General features: G+C 38.4%; 1 protein-coding gene across 1 annotated transcript in view; it reads right to left on the bottom strand.

Annotated features, from left to right (window-relative positions):
• Positions 1 to 10233, bottom strand: part of LOC149142658 (110 kDa U5 small nuclear ribonucleoprotein component CLO-like) — a 64435-nt gene extending 54202 nt beyond the window's left edge. The window contains exon 1 of the mRNA XM_089450025.1: positions 9269 to 10233. Coding sequence (XP_089306151.1) covers positions 9269 to 10042 — 774 coding nt within the window. The 5' untranslated portion in view covers positions 10043 to 10233. The remainder of the gene's footprint in view (positions 1 to 9268) is intronic.
• Between the last annotated feature and the right edge of the window lie 7057 nt (positions 10234 to 17290).

Below are 17290 nucleotides of genomic sequence, written 5' to 3'. Positions count from 1 at the left end.
ATCGTTCACCAAAACTCTGATACTATGTTGATTTTTCAAGTGCAATGGATACAAGCACAAATCTCCAAAATACCGATAATTACTTCTAATGATGTATATGTTCTTTTAACAATTCCAGTTTATCATTAAGCAATTACACTTCAAAAATTCAACCATAAAAGCACAAGGACAATAGAGATCACAATACACAGAGAACACAAGATTTACCCTGGGAAAACCCACTTGGGGAAAAACCCAACCACCTTTTCCTTAGAGAAATTCTTCAATTCAACAAGAGATACATCTAATGCAGCTAGTCAACTATGAGGTCAAACTGACCAACAATGTTATGGTCAAACCTAGTCAAGCAGCCCTCTTGTCAAGTCAAACTTCTGCCCTTCAACTTCAACCCTCTCTGATCTACCTAGGCCAAATTTCGACCTCCTAGTATATGCCCAGAAACATGACCCTGCTTCCAAAAAATTCGACTACTGCCCAAAAATTGCCCAGAAATTCACACATGCAAAGTCAAGAGAGAGAGAGAGAAATGCTAAAGATGAACTCGTCCTTCTTTTTCTTCAGTGAGGTGCCCAGAGTATTACTTGTCTTGTGTGAGGTCGAATGGTGCCTTGTGTAGGAGGTTGAACGCTCTATATATAGTGTTTTGCATGTATGAATGGGTGTGTCTCTATACTAGAGCTTACTTGACTTGAGGGAGGGTCGACTTGACAAGTTTGGAGCCAAACATTCAAAATTAAAATTTCGAAATTTTCTCTTTTAAATTTGACATGAAGAACATGTCTTATAATAATACTTTCAAGGGCTAAACAACCAAAATGGCATGAAGAACATGTCTTACAATTATATATTTCAGGGGATAAAATATAAATTATGAAAACTGACCATAGCTACAAAATTCAACACTAGGGAGAACAAACATAAAGTTGTCCCTACAATTGCTAGATGGATATAGAGTTAGTTTCACGAAAGTGAAGTTTGCTTTGGCAACACTTTGGATTATAAAGAGATCGACATAGCTTCAACAAATGCCTCTTACGACTAGCCCCATATTTTTGTTAACCTAGACTATAAGGCACCCAATCCCTTGAAGGCCTTTTAGGGAAATGGGATGTTCATACCCAACCTCCAAGGTTACTTTGTGGAGATGGGGTTATCAAAATTCATCTTCCTCCAACCACCTTAGAGCTCTTTTCTAAAATCACCATCGTCTTTAGCTCATCAAAAGATTTGCAAAAATTTAAATTTCATCCAAATTTAAGCCCTATGCACCAAGTTATGACCTTAAAAAGATTTACTCCTCTTAGCGCCAAGCCAACATCCGTACCACTGACAAGTGGCAGATATGTAGCAATCAACTGTCCCCAGCATACAAAGCACGTCAATAACATGTGGTTGACATGTGATATTCCCTACCCACGTGTCACCACCTTACAGAACTACAACCCCAGCAAGACATGCCAACCTATCATTCACATCCGAATTGGGATCTCCCATAAATCTGTTTGTAAAAATTTCTGAATTTTTGAATTCTCCACCTTTCCAAATACACTCAAATCCAAGAACTTAAGGTTCCCAATGTCCATGGAGTCAAATATCCAAATTCCTGAATCATAAGTTATCCGAAAGATTCCACATAAGGTGCCCCCTGCACTCCACAGCACTACTATGCTCTACCAACCCCATCAAAACTCCATAGTCATCCCCTTGTCAATGTTATCAACCTTCACCCACCTAGATATTCAAGCTTCCACATATTTGAAACATTTGATATCCAAAAGAACTCAACAACAACAAATATTCCAAAGTTCTAGATTCTTGACTCTAATATCCACGTCACCCCCACCATGCAAGCACCACCTAAAATTCCATGTTTGCTTCTACACACCATGTTAGTATGCCACATCATTATGTTATATCCAATGTTCCACCGAGTTTCCGGGACGGGGAAACGCGGGAGTGGGGATACACACAAGGGGGTGTATATAAGCAACCCCAAAATTTAGGGAATTTTCAGGGAAACAAGGGGACATCATAGTCGTAAAAATTATAAAATTATAAATTTTTTAAAATTTAATATATAAAAATAAAATCCCAAAAATATGTCAATAACTAAATAGAAATCTTAATAATTATGAAATGTACATCTAAAGACTAAATATGATCATCATTACTTATTAGACTATTATCATTTGACATTATGCAATGTTCCTTCTAAATTCATCATTTGGCATGATGCAAGGTACATCTAAATTAAATTAATAAATTCATCATTTGACAATTGAAATTATGCAATGCACATCAAATTTTCAAAAACGATAAAAAGTAAATTCATCATATGACAATGACATTGACATTATGTTGAAGTCTAAAATAGCCATAGAATACTAAACTAAAAGTAAACATAGAAAGCACTGAGCAGTGAAATACTAGTAAATTTCTCAAAAAGTACTAAATAATATTAATAAATACTAAGTCTTAAGTTTTAATATACTTTAAGTTTTTTAATTTTGTTATTGTTTTTTTTTATTTTTTAAGTTTTAAATTTTAATATAATTTTATTTATTTATTTATTTACTTACTTTAAAAAAATAAGTTTTAATATAGTTTCATTTTCAAATTTTTTGTTTTTTCTTAATATTTCCATACATTTAAATCTGTATTTTTTTTTAATTTTTAATGTTTTACAAAAATTATTAGACAAAAAAAATGGGACGCATATGCATCCCCCTTGCGTCTCCCCAACGCCCCCTCGCCCCCCCTGCAAAGGAGTCACATCTCGTCACCAAAAAAACGCCCCCCGAAGTTTCCCCGAGTTTCCCCAAAAAGGGGACGTGGGGGTAACATTTCCCTAGGAGTTTCCCCGTCCCCAGAGCGTCGGGGTGCGTCCCCGTGAAACACTAGTTATATCAACACTCGTCTACCTGTAGAGTTTGGGAGAGCTCCCTTATGAGCTCCACATAACCACCACGTGGTTTGCTTCACAAGAATCTGAATCTCGAATTTTTCAAAAAGAGCAACATTGAAGTTTTTTTCAATTTCCAAATTTGTTGACCTATAGCAACCGTGACATCAAGGTTCTACTTGCCCAAGGTTTCATCATGCGCAAGTTCTGACATCTAACATCTAATCTTTTGGTGAAGGTGCATTGATAAAGTTTTTTGGATGCCCAGATATCTAAATCTCCAAAACATCCTCACTTCCTACTAATGCAACAATCGACGATCCATGTGTTTGGTTATCCAAAACATCTTCAACTCACCGCTAGAGCCTAATCTTGACTTTCAAGTTTCTGCTAGCCCACAACCTTAGTTGTACCAGACCATATGACCAAGGGGTTGAGGCTAAGCACTTCAATCCCCAAATTTCCATTCTAATAAAGTTTCTCAGCATGCTCCGAGGATTGATTTCTAATCTTGACAGGGCCAAAGCATGCCTTCAAGACTTTTGAAGGTCCAAAGATCTTCAACAACCTATACAAGCATCCAAAACAACTACCTTGTCAGGTATCTTCCAAAAAGAGGACAACAAGATGGCCAATGGTCAAGTCCACAACTTTACCCACCTAAGTGAAATTCTTCTCAATCCTGTGGCACTTTAAATTTCACCCTTCATACTCCAACTCTCATAAAAAAGAGGCCAACTCGTTTGCTTATGTATTTGAACAATAACGCCATTTCATTAAAAGAGAAATAATTGCACTTATCTGTGTCACTTAAGCCCTGTTGGAAATTGAAGAAGAGAGAGTCACTCTCCACACAACCATAGAGCTCAACTACATTCTAGGTTTTTTGCAATTGGCCACCCCCAAGCTAGATCTGATACTTTAATAAGACAACTCACACAAAGGAAACTGAAGAAGAGAGAGTCACTCTCGGCCCAACCATAGGCTTAGCCTCTGTTATAAAAAACGGCCGAGTCGGTTCCGAATCGGCCGAGCCGACTGAGCCAGACCCTTGATCAGTCCGGCTCGGTAAAAAAATGGCCCAGTGGGTGATTTGTTACCGAACCGGCCAAGTCGATCGAGCCGAGCCGACAGAGCCAGACCCCTAGTCAATTTGTTAAGGTGTTTTGGTTGGTGGATGGGGAAAGATTGGCAATGGACTTCATTTATGAGGCTATGGATCAAGCAAAGGAGCAAATAAAGGCAACATACAAGGATAGAGTGGCTAAGTATGGGCCCATTTGGGAAATCATTGATCAAAGATGGAAAAATCAACTCCATCACCCTATATATGGCACATGCAGCTGGGTTTTTTCTAAACCTAAGGTATCATTATAAAGCTCTAGAGGCAGAAGCTTCACTGGGGAGGTTAGAAGTAGCCAATAGTACTGGTGCCTAGTGATGTTTTACAGTTTACTTTTGTTGTAGAGGCCATTTAGACTCTAGAGCCTCTTTAATTATGTGTTTTTGTTTTGATCTATATATCATGTATGCATTGGACAGTGCACTGGGTGCCATTTTGATATAATGGATATATTCATGAGCCTACTTTGATCATATGTTGTCTTCTCCCTATATTCTAATGCATTGTGTTTGGAAACATGAATGAAAATCTTTAAAATTATGGCTTTTCATAAATAAAAAATATTTAATGTATTTCTTACAACGACCGCGTCATTGAAATCAAACCGGCCGAGTCGATACTGAGTCTGAGTCGGAGTCGTAGTCAACCCTCGGTCGGTTCCGAACCCGAGTCGGAGTTTTAAAACATTGGGCTTAGCTACACTATAGTTTTGTTACAACTAGCCATCCAGAGATAAATCCAAAGCCTTAATAAGAAGACGCACTCAAGGATTAACAAGGTTCAAAACATGGTAGAAAACATGAAGACAACTCTTCTTCTATTCACACATAAAAGCCAGTATTGTTAAATTTAGGTATGTTCTATGCTTAGAGCAATTTACTTCAATTTTTCATATTAGCCCAATGACAATATTCAGATTAGCAATTACATCAGCATGATAGTAAAGTGTGGATCGAACATAAACATAAACAGCAAAAGACAAGCCAAGACCAGAGGACACAAGATGTGGCACCAACCAAGGACAAACCCCAATGTGGGGAAACCCTTGAACAATTCTTCCTATATTCTTCAATAGTTCAACAGAGAGAGAGATAGTACTAATACATAAATATGATATTTATGACAGTAGTAGAAAACCCTTGACCAAAGAAGTCAATGCTGGTCAAACTAGACAGGATCTTCCATCCAAGTGGCATCAATAGGAAGCTCATCACACTGAGTCGAACATAGTCAAACGTTGACTCAATATAATTTCCAGAACAATGTGTTCTTCTTGCTACACTAATTGACACTGCTTCAGCAGTTATCCTTCTCATCAATAATGAAGGCCTTCAAGTCTGCAGTATGCCACGCAGTCCAAGACTAATAGAACAGCTTATGTTGTTGGCTATGGCCTGCGGCCTAGCCCAACAACAAGATAGGCCTATGATCCTCAAACAGTCAGCAACTAATAACATATGCTCATCTGATGACAATGACTTATCAACCTTGAAACAGTCCTAAGGAACAACCCTTATCAATGTGTTGTCACCATGCTTCTTTTATCTATAGCAATCGAAACGTTGTCCTTCCAGACCTCCTTATACTATGAATAAGATCCTTCTTTTGCTGCGGATTATGAGTCTCTTTCTTGCTGTGTATAGGGTCCATAGACTGTGGATTCAAGCCTTCTATAGCTACGGATTATGACCTTCATTTAGGGCCTATATTAGCCCTCCTCTCAGTTGCGGATTGAGCCTCTTGTGATTGCGTATAGAAGACTTCCTTTATGCTGCCTAAACTCTTCTCAATACAGTGGTTAGGGTCCCCATTCAATTGCGTCTAAGGCACACCAAAACAGCAGCTAGGACAGCAGATAAGACTGTGAATTAAGGTCTCTTCTAGACCTGCGTTTGAGGTTCTCTTTTGACAGTGGATAAGGCCCTTTAAGGATTGCGGATTAGGGCACCTTCAAGAGTGTGATTAGGGCCTCTTCCTTGCTGTTAGATAGGCCTCCTTAAACTACAACTAGGACTCGTTTTAGGACAGCGTATAGGTGTCTACAACTAGGGCTCTTTCCTTCACTGCGTCTAGGGCTAGAGTTCCCCTCTAGGACTAAAGCCAAATCCTCTCCCTTACCTGCGGCTAAGACTCTTCCTTACTGTGGCTAGGGTAAGGCAAGATCCCTCCCTTTAGCACTGCGGCTCGCTGTGAATAGAACCCTTCCTCTTGTCTGCGACTACGGCTCTTTTAGAGCTTCCTTTGACAGCGAATAGAAGCTCCCTTGGACAGCGCATTGAAGCCTCTCCTTGCTGCATAGAAGAGCCTCCTTTCTCTATGTCTAGATGTCTCCTCCTAGGACTGTGATTTGATCTCTTTAGGGCAGCGTATAAGATTCCTCCATTATTGTGATTAAGGCACTCCCTCTAGATCTCTCTTTCACCAAAACCCAAACAAATGAAGAGAGAGATCACAAGAGATGAGTGTGTACAAAATGACTTGAAGACTTCTTCTATTTATAATAAAACATTGAGGATAGGTTGGGGCAATTTGGTTGCTGGCCAACCTTGACAAATTGTCACATAACACAAATAAATTCATATCTCCATGAATACATGTCAGAATCGGATTATCTTTAGATCAATCCTACACCTCTCGACGAGAGAAATCTAAGAAAAATATCAGTTGCCATAAATAAGAAGACCCACATGGAGTTTGGCCCTAGTTTTCAATTTTAACACTCCCTCTCAACTAGGGAACGCATTGCCCTGCTTTGCTCTATTGAACTATGAAGAAGAAGAACTGATCGAGAATGTATCATACCATTCTCTATTGACCCGAAGTCAGTCCCATATAAAGCGAGTGTATCATACCACTCTTACTGATCCGAAATCAATTCCAAATAAAGAGAGTGTCTCATACCACTCTTACTAACCCGAAGTCAGTTCCAATTGATCCCAGATCAATATCATCCTAGCATAGGGAGTACGGTAATACACGATGCATCCATCAGTAGTAATATTGTCCCTATCCTCATTTCCCTGCTCATTGGCTAGATGAGAGGTACTTCCCATGAGTCCCAGACTGCATGGGTAGGATGTCTCAGCAGGAGAAGGATGAACCACTCATCCTGCCTACATGTCGCCATGGGGTATCCTAGGGGAAGGTTGAACCACTCACCCTGTATAGCGCATAGAAGCTCCCTTGGACAGTGCATTGAAGCCTCTCCTTGCTACGTAGAAGAGCCTCCTCTCTCTGTGTCTCGATGTCTCCCCCTAGGACTGTGATTTGATCTCTTTAGGGCAGCGTATAAGACTCCTCCATGACTATGATTAGGGCACTACCTCTAGATCTCTCTTTCACCAAAACCCAAACAAATGAAGAGAGAGATCACAAGAGATGAGTGTGTACAAAATGACTTGAAGACCTCTTCTATTTATAATAAAATGTTGAGGCTAGGTTGGGGTAATTTGGTTGCTGGCCGACCTTGACGAATTGTCACATAACACAAATAAATTCATATCTCCATGAATACATGTTGGAATTAGATCATCTTTAGATCAATCCTACACCTCTCGACGAGAGGAATCCAAGAAACATATCAGCTGCCATAAATAAGAAGACCCACATGAAGTTTGGCCCTAGTTGCCAATTTTAACAAGTATGCTACCTTTCAACCACTAAGCCAAGCCCTATTACCATTCACAATGTTGCTATAATGGGCCTACACATCACAAAGGGAGTCCTCTAATCCAATAGTTCATAAGTACTTCCCCTTTCTTAGTGCCTTTTGTGCTTAGTTTAGACCAATTACTCAAAATGTATCTTGGCCCTCTAGCTCAAGCTGAAGGATTCCACACTGACTTCCTTACTCATTCAAGTTATTTCACAACTCCACACAAATTCATGTGACTCGAAAAGTTTCTTATTACCCTCTATTCAAAGTCACACTCTCAACACCCATGTGTGCCTTGATTTCTCTTTCACTGGTTATGCCTCTTTGTTCACGACCACATAGAAATCTACAACAACAAAAATTTTCGCTCTCTCATCTACAACAACACACCACGCCTTGTTCATTTGCTAACGGCCCAACCATTACAAGTCTTAATTACAATTTCAAAATCTCCAGCATTACAAGTCCTAATAACAATTACAAAATCTGAGGGTTAAAGAGTGGTGTTACATAGGCATATCCAATGCATTTGCCAAGATCAACTCATAGTTGTTAATCACATTGGAGATTGGGACTAGAGATTTAGCTCAATGTAAAGCTATAAAAGCAATGCTAGGGAGAAGGAGAAGATGCACCATACAGTAGCACAAGATTGAGAGAGGCTTCTCAGTGAGTCTGTTGGGTCCAAAGAAGGGGCAGCAAGGAGATCCAAATCAGCCAAGGAGGGTTGATCAACTGGATCACATCTAGTGTTGTATATCATTCCTCAGTTGGGCCATTTTGCCAACAAGGGGGTCCAAATAAGTTCGAGACTTAATTAAGAATTGTATTGGGCAGAATCTGTGTGTCATTTTCGTGATTGAGATTGGTATTGTTTGCCTTTTGCTAAAATTATTTGGTTAATACCCTAGCTGGTGCTTTTATTCAATAGAAATAAATCTACTCAGAACTACTTGTTGGTTTGCTATGGGTAAGAAAATTAAAAATAGTTGGCAGTAAAAGAAGATATCATAATGATTGAAGGAAAAAAAATTCCCTAATACTGTTAATCTACTTATGAAAAATTCAAAACCCTAAACCCAGGGTCTTAAACTCCAAAATCCTAAGCCCCGAATCGTAGCAGTGATATAGGAAGAGCAGACATAAAGTTGTCCCTACAATTGCTAGATGGATATAGGGTTAGTTACACCAAAGTGAAGTTTGCATTGTCAACGCTTTTGATTGCAAAGAGACGTACATAGCTTCAACAAATGAGGCGTGTGACTAGCATCACATCCATGCTGACCTAGACATATCCAACGCATTTGCCAAGAACAACCAACTGCTGGCAGTAAAAGAAGATATCATAATGATGACAAAGAAAAAAAATTGCCCTAATACTCGTAATGTACTTGAAAAATTCAAAACCCTAAATGCTAAGTTTTAAACTCCAAAAGCCTATATCATGAGCCATAAATCGCAAAACCCCAAATCCTAAAGTCTCCACCCTAATTTTTAGAGCCCAGCAATATGCCCACATGAAAAATGCAGAGTAACACATCACTATGCAATTGCTGAACAATAAGATGAATGACTGAGAAATGCTTACCATCACGCCGTCGGCAGCGTCAACGACCAAGACGGCCCCGTCTGCAAGTCTGAGAGCTGCAGTCATCTCGTCGGAAAAGTTCACATGGCCTGGGGTATCCATAATATTACAGAGATAAGACTTGGCATTGCCGTCCTCCAATACGAGAGACATGGGCACTGCCTTGATGGAAATCTGCCTCTCCTGCTCATCAACCCTGGTGTCGGTATACCGCATGTGCTTCTCGCTGTTAACATCAAATGTCGCGATATGATGGGTTTGCTCAATCAGCATGTCCATAAACAGGGTTTTTCCGTGCTGAAGGTGCCCGACAAGTGCCACATTTCTGACTAGCGTAGGGTTTGACATCAAGCCCAGCAAGAAATCAGTGGAAACATATGTGGTGGAGTCCTTGACACCCACCTCGAATTTAATGTTTCTGACGGGCTTGACGATGGGTTGCTCCAAAGGCTGGGCGTCCTCCTCCATGACCAGAGTTTCGACGCCCTCGCCATAGACTTCCTCTGCAGTCGGATAGTATTTCTTGTCCTCTGCAAGAACCACTTGGCCTTCCATGTCCACGTCGTCATCGTCGTCGGGGCCTTGTTGATTGTGGTGGTCGAGGGGGCCGTGGGTTCGAGCGAGCCATGCGGCGTCTCCATCCTCATTTGCATCTTCTTCGTCGCGGTCGTGCATGCGAACATCGTCCTGTTCTTCATCCTGCTCCGACTCCTCGTCGGAATCGATCTCTGGACCGATATAGTTCCCGAATTCGTCATACAGACTATCGTCCATCTTCGGCAACACAACAGCGGACGCTCGGGGAAGTCGGTACCGCTGTTTCAAAGGATCCCCGGTACCCCTGTATTGTATTCCACTGACAGTTGGACCGGTATAGAATTACCGTGCCTAGGACCTGGGAGATCAAATTTCAAAACGTCCGGACCTCTCTGGGCCTTTCGAAAGGGTTTTTTGCTGGTGTTAATTAAAATTTTCCCTTTAAAAACCATTCATCTTAATTTTATACGTGAAGATTAACGAAGGTTTGGGTTTTTTAATAACTAATGATGAGTATTAATTTTATAAAACTAATTTAATAATTATCTCATACTAATTTAATTTGGAATTCTTTCTCTTCTCATTACAGGTTTAATTTATTATTATTTCTTAATTTATTATTTATCTCTACTCACAAAAGTCTTTAATTTATTTTAATTTTATATTTATTAAATATTAAGAAGATATATTTTTTAAAATGTTTTTACTATGTAAAATATTTTTAAAAAAATTACATATTTTTTTAATGTAATTTTTTTTAGGGCAAGGAGGGATGAAGTTTTGAAAATCCTCGTTGTGGTGAAGGTTTTGCTTTAGCTAATTATTTTATGCTTAGTTTGCATGAATATTTTGTAAATCTCTTATGTAATGGCGAACTCTAGTGATTTGGCGAAAAAGAGTTTCTTTTGCAGGTATAGTTGTCGATCTAGCAAGTTCTTCTTTGGTTTCTTATAGTTCAACGTTGAAATTTAGTTATGGTTTTTCGATCGTTCAAGAAATTCCTTCCCTCAATGTTCTTGTAGATGGGGGAGTTATCACTTGTGAAAAAAAAAAAAAAAAATCAGAGCAAAGTTTGGTTTGCATGTTCAATGGGTTGTGGGCATGGCCTGTTGATCTGCATAAATGGATCTTCGAGGTATGGAAGCCCCTTTTGATAGATGAATTAAATATTTACCCTTTGGCTCGGGGTTTTTTCGTTGTGCTTTTTGATAATATAGAGGACAAGAAGGTCATTTGCAAAGTTGTTATGTGGTTTTGGGTAGTGTCGATCTCTTCATGTAGCCCTGGACTCCCACTTTTGATCTGATAATAGCATCAATCTCTATTGCATCATTTTGGGTAAGTCTTCCAAACCTTCCCTTGCAATTTTGGGATCTTCCATCACTTTCCTCTATTGGGAATGTGTTGGGAAAGTTTTATCGTCGTTGTCCTGAAACTGCAAATTTTTTCAAGACTACTTATGCTCGAATATGTGTGGAGATGGACTTCAACAAAGGTTTTCCGACATAAATTAATCTGACGACTCCAAACTATGTTTGGGTCCAAAAGCTTGACTATGAGAACATAACTTTCCTATATAGAGCATGTTATGAAACGAGGCACATAATTAACAATTGCCCTAAGCATTTACATAACAACAAAGACCAGGAAAAAATAATAATAATATAATAAAAAACCTGAATGCCCAAATGGTGGGAAGGAGCTCAAGGTATTCACTATAGGATATTTAAAGAGGATGTGCTTTATGATAAGAAAGACAAGAAGAAAGCAGATACAATCAAAGAAATTGCATCAACAGGAAATAATGAATGCCAATGAGGATGCCCGGACTTAGCAAAAGTAGAAAAGTAGCAAACCCTCATGGAAAATGGACCCACTCTTAAATCCACAAGGATTCTTGCTCAAAAAGCATCTTCTTGGGCAGATCAAGCAGATGAGAAAGAATCATGTTATGAAACGAGACACATAATTAATAATTGCCCTAAGCATTTACATAACAACAAAGAATAGGAAAAACAATAATAATAATATAATAAAAAACGTGAAGGCCCAAATGGTGGGAAGGAGCTCAGGGTATTCACTATACGATATTTAAAGAGGATGTGCTTTAGGATAAGAAAGACAAGAAGAAAGTAGATACAATCAAAGAAATTGCATCAACAAGAAATAATGAATGCCAATGAGGATCCCCAAACTTAGCAAAAGTAGAAAAGCAGCAAACCCTCACGGAAAACAGACCCCCTCCTAAATCCACAAGGATTCTTGCTTAAAAAGCATCTTCTTGGGCAGATCAAGCAGATGAGAAAGAATTTAAATTTCACTTTCCAAATAATGATACACCAAAAATAGAAGAAAACACATGCTAGATTCAAGTTGGAAAGAAAGGAAAAGGCATTTCACTAAGAAAAACAAGAAGTCACACTAAGTCAAAACAAAAGTAGTGAATAATGGAATGTAAATGTATCTGGGTATTAAGATTTTTTTGGAGAACTTTTAGTTGGAAAGGCTTTGAAATTTTTGTGTCATGCGGAACTCATTTGAGGGTTTGGATGAGCCCCGTGCTCAATTTCAAACCTCCAAAGAAGATTGGAATATATAAAAGTTCTGGCCTAGTAACTAGACTTTTTTAATAATACAAATTCCTACCTGTTTCTTAGAAAGAAAAAAAAAATGTAATTCTTTTATCCCAAGGGACAGCTCAATTGGTGATCAAAGTGATATGAAATCATGAAAACCAATAGATTTAAGGTTCAATCCCCGAGTTGTGACCACTTGTGACAAGTCATAAACCCTAGAGCTATAGTGATAGCCGTCAGAATCAACTTTGTGTCAAGTACAAGACTGTTATTATATTTTTTAAATATATTATATCTCTAAAAATAAAAATTAAAATATATATATATATATTATAATATTTTATATAATTTGTTGACATATTTATTATATTGAAATCGCCCTATTATATTTTTAATTTATATATATATATAGATGAATAATCAAGATTTCAATTTGAATATTGTTCATCGTTGTATAAATAAAGAATTAAAATTTATCAAATCTTAATTTTTTATTTTTTTTATTTCTCCTCTTTATTGTCAATTTCATAAATTAAGAGTTCTCCCTTTCCCATAAATGGTACATTTCCTTCACCAACTATCACTCATCTCTCTATTGTTCTTGCTCCATTGTCTTTTTTTTCTTTTTAATTTAGTAATTTGTAATATCATGTATACTTACAGTTTCCCATTCAGTTATGATTTCACGTACTCTTCTTCATGGGGTGTGGCCTGTTTGATTTCATGTCATCTCGGGTGTGGCCTGTTTGATTTCATGTCATCCTCCTCACCAGGTGTCGCGTCAGTTAGCTTTCAATTTCATTTCGTTTTTAACAACTCATTTGAATGTTTAAAAAAAATATGTTGTAAAGATATACTCTTAGATAAACTCAACAAATATATTATAGTAGGATATATGTATTAGTATTGAATGACGAAATAAGTTTGTTGCAGTGATTAAGTGGTGTAAAAAAGAGTGGCCGAGTAAATTTTGTGAAATGATAGGTTGTGTTTTTAGATGTAAATGTCAGATGTTGACTAATTTATGTGGATATCAACTTTACATATATATTTATATATAGAAAAAATTATGTTAAAAGAAAATATGTTAATGTTGTATATAATAAAATATCCAATGTTCGTTATCATTAGAATATTTTAATACCAGCGTAAATCCATTTTAAGTATGGATTTAACATGAGCTGAGAGGGATCAAATTTCTTCATCTACAAAGTTTTTTAGAGTGCAATACAGTGTGTTATTTTTCATTGTTTAAATTGTATTTTTTAATGCTAAATAGAGTATATATAAGACCAAATAAAAAATTTAACCATAAAATTATTTTTTTTATATATATAGACATATATGAAGTTGATATCCACATAAATTAGTTAACATAAATCTTCAAATAGTTTATTTAAATCTTTTGTTGAAATATTTTTGAAAAATATAAGATTTATACATCTGATTTTCACATTTTTTTTACTTCTAATTACTTTACAACATATTCATTTTTTTTTAATTATAGCCGACATTATTTTTCTATTTAGAACATAATTTTTATTTTTTATTTTGATTTTAAAGGGCACAGACGGACAGACAAACTTACACATCCCCTCATATTAGGTTATAGAACCAGCATAGATCCATCTTAAATATAGATCTAACATGAGCCGAGAGACATCCAATTTCTTCAAGTGCAAATTTTTTTATGAGCCAACATTATTTAAATGTTTTGTATAGTTATTTAATTATTTTAATTTTTAGATTTTTTTAAATTTTAATTTTGATGACGGATGGACACCCTTACACATCATACTGGGTTGTTGTAGAATGAGCCTCTCGGCTCAATAAAATAAAAATTAAATTAAATTAAAAGATTAATTAAACTTTTTTTTGTTAAGCTTAGTAGATCCTTATTTTTCATTATAATATATGCAAGCAGGTTACAACCACTTAGCTTCGTTAGGAGGTCTCAACCTGCCCGTTGGGAAACCAGGTTTGTTGACCACCTAACCGCATTATATGCCATCTAGTAGTAAAAAATAGTTAGTTTATCTATCCAAGCTATATATACTTGATTATCATGTCCACAACCATGAGTTGTCTTTCTATATATATAAACTACTGCAAACTGGAAAGTAAATGCTATCTGCATATAAACTTAAGCAAAAAGAATATGAATTCATCCTTCTAGTTCTCCTAATCGGTCGAGGCCGAGGTACCTGGGGCCTGGTCTTTTGCACAAGATCCGGGCAGTTCAGTCGACAAGAACATGCATGAGAAATTTTTCTCAATTCGGCCTAGACGGCCATCCTATTTCTACAGTTGGGCTTGGATCTTTTGAAAGTCCTGCTTGTAGTCTGGAAAGTCCTTAATGACGGTCATCCATATTTGTTCCATCGCCTTCCCTAGGAGGCATTTCAGCAGCCAGTACAGGTGTAGAGTCTGTTTATATTGTGTTTCTCTATCGTGAGTGTGTCTCGGATCAGGAACCAGGACCTTCCACTCTTCCACATCCACTGCCCCCACGTTCACATATCTATTGATGTCCTCCTCCCACTCGGTGATGAGCCGTTGAATCTCCTCTCTAGTGCCACCCACATATGCAGCCACCGCTTCTTGGATCAGTCTGTCCACTGGTTTCCTCCCACAGCGTTTTCCAGCATTGCTCGGCTCAGCCTCAGCCTCGCTCTCCCACGGTCTCTTGCCTCTGCCCTTACCTTTCACTGTATAAGCCATTGTTGTATTGTCCCATGGCCTTCTAGCCTGTTGCTGACAGTGGCCCGGAACTAGCTTCAGCGCTTTCTTCCTCCAAGGGGAGTTACCTGCTTCGGGAACAAGCAACCAAGAATTCCAAACCATTATTTTCATAATTTTCAATAGCCACTGGTTTTGTTCATCCAACATTTCTTCCCCCCATGCAGCTTGTTCAAAGCCCCCAAGCGCGAAAGACCCCCACCTAAGATGCCCCGGACACCCCTGCATGCCCCCTTCCCTATGCCAATAATGGCCACGATTTCGGCCACAAATTGCATGGCTGCCCACAGGCCCAAAGGCTCAGAAGCCAAGTCGAAAGGAGCCCCACTCCTTCTCCCCAGTGCCCCTTGTTGGCTGACCTCATCCCCTGTCCCCCTGACTGCATCTCTGCCATTCTTTCCTCTACTCACCCTGGCCTCTCATCTTCTGAGCCCCTTCCTCGACCAAGTATCCCTTCCCTATTTTACGAACCATCCCCCACTCTCGCCGCCAACCGAAGCTAGCTTGGCCGACTTTCCCAGCATACCAATTCCCCAGTTCCAGAGGACTCCTGTCCCAGACACCCTCCCCCCTACTCACTCCCCTTGGGGCCTTGGTGTCCACCCTCATGGCCCCCGACCTCCATAGAGCCCTAGCCTTCACGCCTCATTCTAGGACACAGACTGGAATTACCTCTACAACAATTGCCGCTACCTTACCCTTTCCCCTTAAGTTTTCCAAGAAGACGAGCAAACAAGGTTCATTCAGCCAACAACCTTCCCTCCCCATCCCTATGATCCCCATGCGCGAGAGGAGAATGCCAAAGCGAAGCGAAACCCCAACAAACCCCATGCACGAGAATGCATTGCCTAAGCATAGTAATATCCCTGCATAGCTTCTGCAGCTGCGATGAATCCCGCCACCCTTCACCTCCCAGTTATTCCCACCACCCCAATTTCTCTCTCTCCCCAACCCCTTGCCCCCATGCAATCCCAATTCAACAAACTAGACGTTAGGGAGCATAATGAAGTGCAGACATAGAACATACCTGTTAACCTACACTTGGGATCGTTGTGTCTCTTTGCCTTTTGGAAAATGTCGTGCCACCTTCACTGTAGTCTCCTCTTCGTTATCTCCCTCCTCCCTGCTAACCCTCTTTGTTGTCAATCACCTCTCATGCATGTGCATGCCACCTTCCTTCTTTAGTCTTATTGTAATCATGTTGACCGCCAGTGTGCCCTGTGCTTCGAGCGTGTGGGATGCAGTGGCATTGCCTTTGTATGTGCTTGTCATGATGACCCCCTTAATGGGTCTGCCATCCAACTCTCACCCCAATTGGGGGATTAATTAAACATTTTAACTGGCTAAAACATAAAAATAAAAATAAAAATGGCCCATGGTATTGACCTTGAGAACCCATGGTATTCATGTGGAATATAGTCTATTTGAAGGGGGAAATTAAACTAGCCTCATCCATCTTAACTCTGGATCTACCAAGGGCTGAGAGGGATAAAATCTCTTTTCACTCTAAAATAGGTTTGCATATCAAGAGATTTGATCCCTCTAAGCGCTTGGTAGATCCGGAGTTAAGATGGTGTAAAATATTTTAATGTCAACTATGTATATATTATATATTGTTTTATAAAAAATATGTATATATCATGCAAAAAAAAAATTATGTGGTTAAAACGTTAGAAGTGGTCTCAATATTTTACAGTTTGGTCCTCTATATAGTCTATATATCACTCAAAAATACAATTTAAACAATGAAAAAAATACACATTTTATTTTGCACTCTAAAGAATGTTGCAAGTGAAGAAATTTGATCCCTCACCACTCATGTTAGATATGTGTTTAAGATGGATCTATACTCGTTCATATACATTGACCAGTTATTCAATTCTGTAATGACCATCGATTTTGTGTTGATCAATTATTATTCTTAGAATTGATTTCAAACTTCTTTTCCTTCAAATTTGTTTAATGAGGCTATCTACGATCATAAAGATCTACAAAGATATTTGTAATGCAATTTAAATTATATACAATAATAAATATTTGTAAAATGCATTTTTATAAAACTATATCTTTTATATAACTTTTAGCTATTAATAATGGAGAGGACTAGGATTGGGGCTTTTGAATAAGCAAATCATTTCCAATTCTTTATGAGTAAGTGTTACAACATTGT

Source organism: Pinus tabuliformis, chromosome X (assembly GCF_031772625.1).
Source record: "Pinus tabuliformis cultivar Carrire ecotype Pingquan chromosome X, CPIR1, whole genome shotgun sequence".
Taxonomy (NCBI): domain Eukaryota; kingdom Viridiplantae; phylum Streptophyta; class Pinopsida; order Pinales; family Pinaceae; genus Pinus; species Pinus tabuliformis.
Note: the sequence above shows the minus strand (reverse complement) of the source record. Positions and strands in the feature narration are given on the sequence as shown.